Source organism: Thermobia domestica, chromosome 8 (assembly GCF_964235325.1).
Source record: "Thermobia domestica chromosome 8, izTheDome1.hap1.1, whole genome shotgun sequence".
Lineage (NCBI taxonomy): Eukaryota > Metazoa > Arthropoda > Insecta > Zygentoma > Lepismatidae > Thermobia > Thermobia domestica.
In genome coordinates, this window is record NC_137461.1 from 89,788,961 (window position 1) to 89,800,382 (window position 11,422).

At 36.4% G+C, this 11,422-nt stretch overlaps 1 protein-coding gene across 1 annotated transcript; it reads right to left on the reverse strand.

Moving 5' to 3' along the window:
- Positions 1–5,684: 5,684 nt before the first annotated feature.
- LOC145693058 (uncharacterized) lies at positions 5,685–11,192 on the reverse strand. The gene is made up of 5 exons (XM_081768729.1): positions 11,133–11,192; positions 10,165–10,233; positions 8,771–9,202; positions 6,748–7,273; positions 5,685–5,974 (listed from the first exon to the last, which is right to left on the reverse strand). Coding segments are annotated over exons 1-4 (1,023 nt in total). The 5' UTR covers positions 11,134–11,192; the 3' UTR covers positions 5,685–5,974; positions 6,748–6,752.
- Between the last annotated feature and the right edge of the window lie 230 nt (positions 11,193–11,422).

The following is an 11,422-nucleotide window of genomic DNA, read 5'->3' on the forward strand; positions in this document are numbered from 1 at the left end:
CAGGTGTCTTCCTTTCTCTAGTTGCTTCGTGCAAAGTTTCGTTTCTCTGTCTCTTTTAGTTTATCCGTTATCACGATTGGACATTCTAAATTATAATATGGAAACGTCATTTCATGACAGCGAGCTGCTATTTCACTAATGCGTGTTTACGGCCACATATAATACATTTCACGAGTGTGCGTATTGTAATACGAAATTATCTACAGGGCCGTATTTAGGGGGTGCAAAGGTGCACGTGCACCACCCCCTTCGTTGCAAATATACACTACCTAAAGTGAGAAGCTAACAGTGAGTTTTGCAATATCAATAGTTTAAGTTAATTTTCTGAAGGAAAATAATTCATCGAGAGCAAACACAGCATTTCCAAACGAATTCCTCATTCACGTCACAGATATCTAAAGACATTTAAAAAAACTGAAATTTAATTCAAATGCGCTGGTAGTTATTGGTGCCCCCACTCAGAGAATCCTGGATCCGGCCATTTATATATATATATTAGTGTGGTCCTTAATTTTTGATTTCCGAATTTCTTTGGACGAGCCCCCTCAAATGGTTCCATGTGGAACTAAATTAAGCCAGGAGAAAAATTAGCTCCATTGAATAATATGAAATGGTGCCTTAAGCGACCTAAAGTTTTGAATCCGATTACAATACATTGTATACGGGAAAAATCTGGAATAAACTCTTATAACTTAGAAACGCCTTAAGGGAATGCGAAGATACCCTGGATAATGTGACTAGAGGAAGAGACACACCTAATTTTGTATAGTACTGGCATGGCGACCATCTTGAAGTCCGCCATCTTGGATTCAGGATAAAATCTTTAAATAGGAAGAGGGTCATGTGACATATCATTTTGAGGTAGCGTTTCACCAGAAGCACAAATATGGCACTATTTTAAAGATAGATTTAATCGTGTAAGAATTATTACTTGTGAAAAGATTTCTCCTTTTCACAGGTCGTATCACAGGTAATAATTCTTACACTACTAAACGTATCCTTCAAATAGTGCCAGATTTGTGCTTCTGGTACTATTATTTAATCATATATTAAACTTAGTAAATACCATAACGATGATAATTGTACTAATGCATCTAATTATTGGACTAACATATTTATTTCTGTCATAGTCAATACAATGTAATTACTTCCTACTTAATTTGGTTTCTTAGTTGGTCAATATATGGCAGTATCAAATACTGTGTTTATACTTTGTAAGTTCTTTTCTAGTGTTTAAAGTGTAAATGCATAAATATAGAAAATATTTTAATTATAATTTTGTAGGCAAAATGTTTTGTTTGCTTGCAGTATTTTTGCTGCGTGACATTCGATTTTTAATATTAAATTGAAGCTCATCAAAATATTTTATATCAATTTGAGTATTTGTAAGCTACAACTTCTATTTTACACTATTCCATAACAGCCTGCAACTTTCTGCCGTTCTTCTCATCCATAGTCTTTATATATCTCTGGCCACAGAGAAGGCATAACCTTCTGCGGCCCGCCCATCTTTTATGGGAATGAATGACATGTGAAAGGTTGAACTCTGGCCACAGAAAAGGTATTGCCTTCTACGGCCCACCCATCCTCGGATGGGAATGAAAGTCTTGTTTAAAAAAAGGTTATTTTAGTTCACATGTCAGGGTTAACAGTTGAATATTTCAGTTTTCTAGCGAGTTTTAATGGAAAAATGTAAACTGCGGATACAACCATGTGTCGAAAAGGAATTTATTTAGTTGGTAGTGCCAATGAACAGAATCTGGGAAGTAAATTGCCATCAAACAAGCAAGTGTTAAACGTCTTTTTCTACAACTTGAGAACGGTAAATCTGACGGTGAGAGAAAGTGCATGATTAGCTGTTAAAGAAACAGGTATTTTGGTAAAAGACGAGGATTCTGGTAAAGGATACCCAACACAGTGTTGACAAAGTGATTGTATTGTATGAGAAATGGTGAGCACTACAGAAGAACAATAAAAGGTCGAATGAAGTGCAAGGGCACAAAGAAGCCTTCTTAAAGATCTTGTCTGGTTTATTTGATATAGCACACGCTAATGCTCTAGGTATTATTGAAATCAACAAAGATAGTTTCTTTTGTCTCAAAGACAGAAGGGACGCCCTGGTAATATACTTGGTAAACACATGAGTTTGGCGCGAAAAGAACAAAAGGGATATGTACGGCTTCAAAAGAAAGAGAAACGCAAAAGAAAATTCACTTCTGAAAATGATTTGTTTGAACTTTATACACCAAAAGACATGGAGGTAAGCACTTCAAATAAAGAAGAGGAAAACCGAGATGAGAACGTTAGAGAAAATTTGTAAATGGATGCGTGTGTGCCCAGACCCTCTAAGAGATGTAAAAGGGGAAAAACTAATTTTAGTACTTCAAGACTGATTGCTGTTCTTGGTAGATACAAGGTCACTGATAAATTTTAACAGTGACGGCAGAAGCATCAACTTATTTGTAGTTCATATAGCGAAACAAAGATTTAGCTTTCTCTAGCACTTGCTTTCAGTTTATGTAAGAAAACTTCCAAAGTTCCTACAAATCTGTTATCCATAACTACAATAAAATAACATTACATCGAAGCATTTCGTTTTTCACACGTGTTAACTCTTACATGATTATAGGTAAATTGAATATAATGCTAGATTTGTGCTTCTGGTGAAACGGTACCTCAAAACGATATGTCACATGACCCTCTTCCTTTTCTGAAAACTTTTACCTGAATTCAAGATAGCGGACTTCAAGATGGCCGCCATGATAATGCTATACAAGAGTAGATTGTTCTCTTTTTCTAGTTTCATTATCCAATATATATCTTCCCATTTCCTTAAGCCAACCCCGCCGTGGCCGGTCCCAAGCCCGTGCTGAGAAAGGGGGAGGGACCCTCTGTGTATGACCTGGTCACATGCCTTGTGGTGGCTCGGTAACCCACAGGGGGAGATAGGGTTTCGGGAGCAGTGTGGAAACACGCTTAACTCTTGTCTATCCTGTGCTAAAAGCTGGCAACGATTATTTAGTTGTTGGTGCAAATCAGGATAACAACCTACCGGCGGAGGTGAGGCTTTGGCTATCCTCCGAAATGGGCGACTAACTCGTGCCTTTGGATCTGGGAGAGTGCGTGTGACCTCATCACGTCCTCAGTGAGTAGATAATCTCGACTGCCGTACCTACCGGCGGAGGTGAGCCCGCGGGTATCCTCCGAAATGGGCAACTAGGCCGTGCCCTTGGGTCCGGGAGATAAGGCTACGTGGTGCCCCAACACGTATGAAAGAGTGGGTAGCTGGTGTGTCCAAGAGTGTGGGCGGATCCAGTGCCCTACCTGGAGGATGATCTAGGTTGTCTTCAAAGAGAGTGTTGTGCGTTCTCTTGGGTCCGGGATGAGATACTTAGTATCCTAACGCATCTCGTACCTCAGGAGTTCTGAAGAAGTGGATCGCTCCTTCGTCCCAGGCTTACACATTCACTGGGTGCAGGAGCACACGACCCTACCAGGGGAGCCGCCGCTCCTAAATGGCCATTGTCTTTAGAGGTAGACAGTCTACATCAGCCATTGGGTTTGGTAATGTACGGTGTACCTCTACCGTAATAAGAGGTAGTTCCGTATTGCTTGAACGGCCCTACCGAGGAAGGGTGTGGGTGTCCCTTCTAATGGTGGCCTACACGTACCATTGGGTTTCGGACAAGTAGCTTAGCTACAACGTGTACATGGTACCTAAACACGTAAAAGATAGGTAGTCCCGTATTGTTTGGGCGGGCCTACCAGGGGAGACACGGCTCCCAAATGACAATGTTTGCCTTGAGCAAACGGTCTGCATCAGTCATTGGCTCTGGCAATGTACGGTGTACCTCTACCGTAATTAGAGGAAGTCCCGTATTGCTTGGACGACCCTACCGGGGGGAGTGTCGGATTCCTGCCTGTGGGGGAACCAAACAGAGGTGGGGAGGGGCCAATCCCAGGAATCTGGGTAACGGTTCTGATCCTGCTAAAGGGAGGAAACTCTGTGGGATATGGGCCGTCACCAAACTCAAATGGTAACTCAACACGTACCATTGGGTCCGGGATGAGATATGGGAGTATCTCGACGTGTGCGTGGTACCTCTACACGACAAGGCGGATGCCAGTTGAACGATATAGGTAGGCAGGGCCGGGATTGAACAAGCCCCCTCGGGCATTGCCTGGGGCCCCGGATTTGAGTTGGACTCTGCCGGGCTGTGGTCATACCGTGGGATTCGGTACCATGCGGGAGCTAATCCCAGGAATTTGGGTAACGGTGAGCGTATGGGGAAGGTGAGCTTGCTTTGAAACGCTCGGGCGCCATGCCTGCAGAGCATGGTAGAACTGACTCGCTAACAGTCTGCCTCAATCAGTAGGTTAACTGGTAGGCACTCAGGACTTCGGTCTGGCGCGCAGTGGGCGTATCCCACTCCCTCAGAGAATGGGGGTTACATCGCTTAGGCAAGTCAGAATTAGGGAACAAATTCTGACGGTGCACCTCGTGCACGAGAATACATAGCGTATTGAGGAACTACGGGCGGGGTGCGACACTTTTAGCGGTACACGTCCATTAAATAGACCGAACGGTCGCGGGTATGCTCTCCATGCATGCAATTAAGCGTGGCATAGTAGACCACTAGCGAACAAACAATTTCCTTAAGCCGTTTCTAAATTACAAAGGTTTCTTCCAGATTTTTTCATATACTATGTATTGTAATCGGATACAAAACTTTAGGTTGCTTGAGGCACCATTTAAAATTATTCAATTTTTCTCATGGGTTAATTTGGTCCCATATGGAACCATTTAAAGGACTCATGCAAGGAAATTCCTAAATTTATTTTTCCCTATATATATATATATATATATATATATATATATATATATATATATATATATATATATAAAATTAGTGATCATAGATTGCACCACACTTGGACGAAGAAAGGACATTTGTCTGCTATTTTAGATGAGGACATAATGGTGTTGTAATTACTCCAATATTTTCTCATATGAAGAGGTCAAGACAAGAGCGAGGAATGTGACAAAATTACGCAAAGCTCTATGGACAGATTTGGACGTATTTTTATTGATTGAAATTGAAAAGCTAAAATGCAGTTATTATTTCGTGATATAAGTAGGTATAGTCATCTTAATGTGCAAAAAAAAAAAAAAATAAAATAAATAAATAAATAAAATAAAAATAAAAATAAATAAATAAATAAATAAATAAATAATAATAATAATAATAATAATAATTTTTAAAAATGAAACATTGTTTTTTCTTAATATTTGTTCACATGATAGGCTTTAAATTTTGTTTTTCATGCGTTGAATTATAATAGACCTTGTTCATAAAGTCTTTCGTACATTTCGAACATATTCAGAGACTGCTAGTGTAATAGTGACGCTGTTGCTAGTTTAACCTCAGAAATGTAGCAAAATATACAACGTGAAACCAAATAATGCTTAGACATAGTGGGTACCACAAAGGGCGCATATGTGGAGGTGCATTGACATTGTAACAACCACCATATGAGTTTGTTCCTCACCTATGTTTTGCCTCTTACTCTATAGCTGAAAATGTAACAGTTCCTCTGTAGTAAAATTTTGTAATGTTGGAACGACTATAGTTCTGTCGTTCTTTCAGAGAAAAATATCTGGTATGAACAAAATGAAACTAAAATTATTGAATTATACTGTTTTATTTTATCCCAGAAGGAAACAAATAATTTACAATATAAGATAAATAATAAATAACATTGTTTGTGTTTTTCCAGATATAAATATTGCAGAAATAAATAATATTTAGTTTCTTCTGTGAATCTTCGTTGTACCAGGTTGAAATTAATACGCTATTAGCTTCAAGATTTTTTTACGTTTCTCTTTTGTTGCAAAGGTATCCCTTGATTCAGCCGATCCGTTTAATTTGGGAATTTTGTAAAGCCTTTGTTGGTTCTAATGGTTGCGGTGGTTCTGAAAAAAAAAGAAAAGAAAAGAAAGAAATTAGGATACAAAATAAAAACTTTTACATGGCACAATATAATCACATTTACAAGGAAATAATACTTGTTCTTCGCTATACTGCATTTTTGTTCTTTAAATATACCGAAACGTATATCTAATTGTTCTTATAAATCTATGAATAAGTTTCAGTGGATTCGTTCTGTCAATTGTTTGATCGATTTATTTAGAATTTTCCTATTTGCAATATTCTTTTGAGCATATACAGTAAGTACATTCTAATTTCTTGATATATTTTAGACCAAATATTAACGTAAACAATGTATTATTATTTTACTTTCAAATTTTTACTTTAAGTTGGAAGTAATATTATTAATTTCAATAGATAATAACTTTAATTGTATAACAATAATTTAAAAATGCAATGCTTTCAATTTCAAACTTCTGACGCTGTTTCTTAACTGTGTTTATTACACTGCATAAAGAATTAATTTTAACCTTTCCCCTTATTTGTAGCTTATAATAATAAAAGAAAAATATGCATTAAGGTCCGCAACTTGTTAGGTTGGCTGCTTTTGTAACTTGATTGCATATCTATGGACCTATTACAATATAAGTAATTGCTCGACAGTTTGGCCACTTTTACAAGTTGAACTTTTTTGTGTGTGAAACAATTAGGGTTTATCTTAAATACTTTCACTATGCGAGAAAATGAACAGAAACCAGAAATATATTTTATACAGAATAAAGATTTAGGTTGTAAGTAAATAATAACTAATACTTACAACTATTAATGAAATCCTCCTACGCATCCACAAGGGAAGTGCCACACGGCATCTTCATCGAAATTGCTTGAAACGGAATAGTAAGCGACAGGAATAGAACCTTTTGGATCACGATATTGGAAAATAAGCTCCGGGACGAATGGTGGTCCAGCCACGCCATCTCCATCCTTGTAAACTGATATTGTAGCGTAGTTAGATGCATCTACCTCGACCGTAACTCTAAAACATCTAAATTCTGAGTTATCGAGAAGGTTTGGAGTTTGCTCGGTAGCGAGATCAGCGCCTTCCTGTAATCTTCGAATAGTTGTGTAACCAAGTTCTGTGTTGTCATTTGTCGCACCAATCAATACTTCGTATACAGGGTCGGTTTTTAGAGGTGCTATCACATGGGAGAATAATACAATGATGTCAGATGATGCTCTCACTCCAAAACTTACATCGGTACCTACGCCACCACCACCACCGCCGCCACTGGGAATGAGTGTGTAGTAGGCGGAGAGGGTGATATTTGTGACGAACGCAAGAGCTGCAAAATAAGTAAATATAAGAAAATTTAGCGTGGCAAGTCATTTGAAAAAGAAATAAAAGTAGTTTATTCTACGATGTAATTACCCAAGTAGCAAGAAAGCTTTCGGCCAGTTGGCGCGTGATTGGCTTTTAGCTTTCTACTCTTGCACTTTCAACGCGTGCTTTCATACAATCTGCCTTTTGTTGTACTTGCAAGCGATGCTTTAGACCCTTCACAGAGCGTCATAGCATCACTGGCTGTTTATTGAATATTGACTTGCCGCCAGCGTAAAACGCTTGCGTCAAGCTTGGATGGAAAACTGAATTCAAGGTTGCCTCTATGTAACTTCGTTACTGGAAACCAGTTTGCGGCATGCTTGCACGCTTTCCAATCAAGCTGGATGTAAGTTTGCAATTCAAGTTTACAGCAAGCGGTTTGCTAGTTGTCTCTGCTACTAGGGTAACGTTTAACGGAAAATAAACTGTTCGAAGATGAAACATACCAATTAATAGATATTGAATAAAATGATATGCATGAATATGAAAGCTCATGCGTAGCTTTTGAGAAAATCAAGGAAAAACAATTTGTAAACCTAAAATCTGATCATATATGAGAATGATACTACTTATTGAGTTGAAACTAATATTTTAAAATATACCGTCATTAAGCTCTTCATTATGGCAATACGACAGTACATAATTTGTTTAATGAGATATAGCTTAAAATTGTTTCTGTTTAAAATATGTTCCTAATATAAGACATATCAGTCTATAGATCACGTCAGTCGTTAGATCACAGCGAGCTGAACAAAATAACATGGAAACTTCTGGTGCTGTTGAAGTTTGTGTTTCAAAGAGACTTGACCCTAAACTGCGCACGACGAATAATTAAGGGCGAACCGTTGTCCTCTAGATATCTTTTAAAGAATTCTAGACCATATCACATTCGTAGGTAAGATAAATAGATACTTTTGCATTTTACAAGATATTTCACCAATTTTTCTATCATGTGTTGCATCTATTAATTTTTGTAGCTCTGAATGATATTCTCTACATAAAATTTTCCAGTGTTGGAAGTGAACCTCTGTGAAGGTAAACCTCCATTTTTTTTCAAATAACTGTGCTATGGTTTTTGCGAGTTTCGTTTTGCTATATGAACAATTTAGCTATATTTTGAAGCAAATTGCAGAGAGACTGAGAGAAAATTATCGGTATGACCGGCACTTTTGTTTTCAGTAGTCGAAAAGTATAGGTAGCAAATTGAATTCGTAAGAGTTAAAAGATGAATATAAAACATACAAAAATTAACACGTTAGGCACAGCCTCAAACTTTTGCAATAAGATCAACACTGAACATTACATTACAAGATAACAAGAAAATAAATTCTATTCCTTAAGGATATGGTAATGATTTTGTGTAAAGTTATACTCGCAGTTTACTGAATGACGGTCAAACAGCAATTTAGGTTTAAGATCAACAACAAAAGTAGAAACAACATTTTTTTTTTAAACTTACGAGAAGCATTTGGAGGATTATAGTACAGCCAATCCGCTTGGTAATTTGAAGCAAATCCTGCTGAGTTGACCGTAATGTCATAGACAGCACTCATGAATGGGACAGTTTCATAGTCTCTGCGCACTTCAACCCGACCACCGATGTATGTGATGTAATATCCTCGATATTCTGCATCAGACAACTCTCCACAACTATCGACATGAATTAATACATTTCCATTGCCGTCAGTGATGGTGGATCCGGTGTTACTGTTATCTCCAAGGGTAATTAAGATATTAGGACCCACTGTAGAGTTGTTCTGTCCCAACAATATTTTTGCGTAAGCAATTGTCCTCACTCGGACGAGTAGCGAGATTCCCGTTGGAGGCGTAACAATAGGGAAGAAATCTTCATACCCATAGCCATATGTTAAGGCCAATTCGCAATTTGGCACTGAAAAAGAAATAAATATTATGTCGTATAAATACCAACATTCAATATTTACAAATAGTATAAACACCCACTAAATCCAATCACTGATCTTTAACTAAGAAGTCACTATATTTGAAATATCCTTAAATACTCGCGTGTTAAAACCTAATAAATAAGCTACAATCTTTTTAGACTATTAGAAAGTATGGATTTGCTAACATTTGGGAACATTCAGGCAACTAGAGGGCTCGAATATACTTGATTTTCCTATCAGATTTCCAATTGAAGGATTTGCTAGGGACTGTTATACTTTGAAGTAGACTTGAAAGATTCAGTAAGACTATTTCTTTCTTAAAGGTAATCAGGATTAATAAACGTAATTTCTAATTAAATACTAATATACAGTGAACTTTATGAACATTTACATGACTACTTACTTAATTTTTGAGTAGTTTTTTAATTGACTGTGAAATGTTGCGTTTCAATAAGGAAGTGGTTAAGAAGAGCATACTTTCTGAGTAAAGTATTTGGGAATTATTTCTAATCCTAAGGAAATTCAAGATATGTAATACATAAAATAGGTTCTTAAAAATGTTCCCTGACAGTGCCTCCAAATTCTCAATTACGTTTTATATAAACAAAATACTCTTATCGGAGATAAGTGTTGTTTCATGCAAGTTTGTTTCAGTGGAGCATATGAAGCATTAAAAAAAAAGATTCTAATAAGTAATAAGAATTTGCCTCATATAAGTTTATTTTAGCGGAGCATATGAAGCATTTTAAAAAATATTCTAAGTAATAAGCATTCGCTTTATATCTTTCTATGTCTTACTAAGGTACTATCACCGTAAGAGTATCCCATATTGTCCTTATCTACTTCAGAGGGTGACATGAATGTTTTTTATTTTTAAAAATCAAATTGATCAGGAATATTTAATAGTTTGTATTAGTGCATAACTGTGCTACCGTAAATGAATACTTACCGTCTGCACCTGCCACTGAAATCGTGACTAAAACAGCTGCCAAGGTCGCTACAAATCTCCAAAGATTCACTGTGAAAAAGGACAGAACAATCAAATCATTAAACAATTAACCTCGTTTAGAAAAGTATCATAATTTCTGTCCAATATTTAACTGTATAATAATTGGTACAAAATTTTTGTACGGTGTGTATATAATGTTGATCTCAGATCTTATTGATTTGTATCAAATAACATTTTTTTTTTTCATTTTATTTCTCTAATGACTTACTTGGAATGTGTTAGCGAAAGAAAGGCAAACTTTTAATACTGAATTTGGCTAAATCAATCGTCATTTAACAATAACATCAAATCAGAGAAGTTACTATTAATGAGGTGTTCCTTGTAAATGGGAACGTTTTCAGACAGCTCCTGAACAACACGCTGTTACTGTCTGAACTGTTTAAATCTGGCCGTTTTCCACTTTGTACATCTACAGCTCACAGTTACTTCTTTACGTGAGGAAGCAAAGGCATATAGCTCTCTCTTGTAATGGAAGCTTCAATTCTGCCTCGTGTCTATGATGACTTAAACATTATGAATTTATTTATTTTACCCACTTTTACTGATTTTGTGGACAAGAATGTGAAACATTTAGATCATTTGAAAGTGTTTTGAAAGCATTACTATAAAATTATACATTAGAAATGTAATATTTCATATTTGAATACGACTGTAATAAATAACCCGAAGCTTGAAATCGGTGGACAGACAAACTGTAACTATTTGTCTTTTCAAATGGAATTTCACAGCCTCAGGCTCGACTCCTGGCGGAACTTTGGTTATGACAGGCACGTTTAAATTGCCCAAATAAGCAATATATATGAATGAAATTGCTTGGAAGCAGATTATTAAGAAAACTTCCTATTGTTATACACAGTTTGATCTATTTTGATTTGATAATTTTCTTACGAAAAGAATCAAAAACTTACTTGCTAATGTGTTTCTTCGAAACTACAAATGAAATGTGTTAGGATCATTCAGAAGACACTTTATTTATACTTGGTTAAAAGATACTTGTGAAGATTATGCGACCTTTGATTTAAATTTAACTGACGTATATAACAATGCATTTTACTAATTTGTTATCTATTTGGCAATCAATGACAATCTGTGATTAATATTCTATTGTTCTTAACTTAGATAATTAATATGTTGATCTTTATCTTGTAGATGACACACGGTAAACAAGACGAATCAGTGAAAGGAAATTGATTTTTTG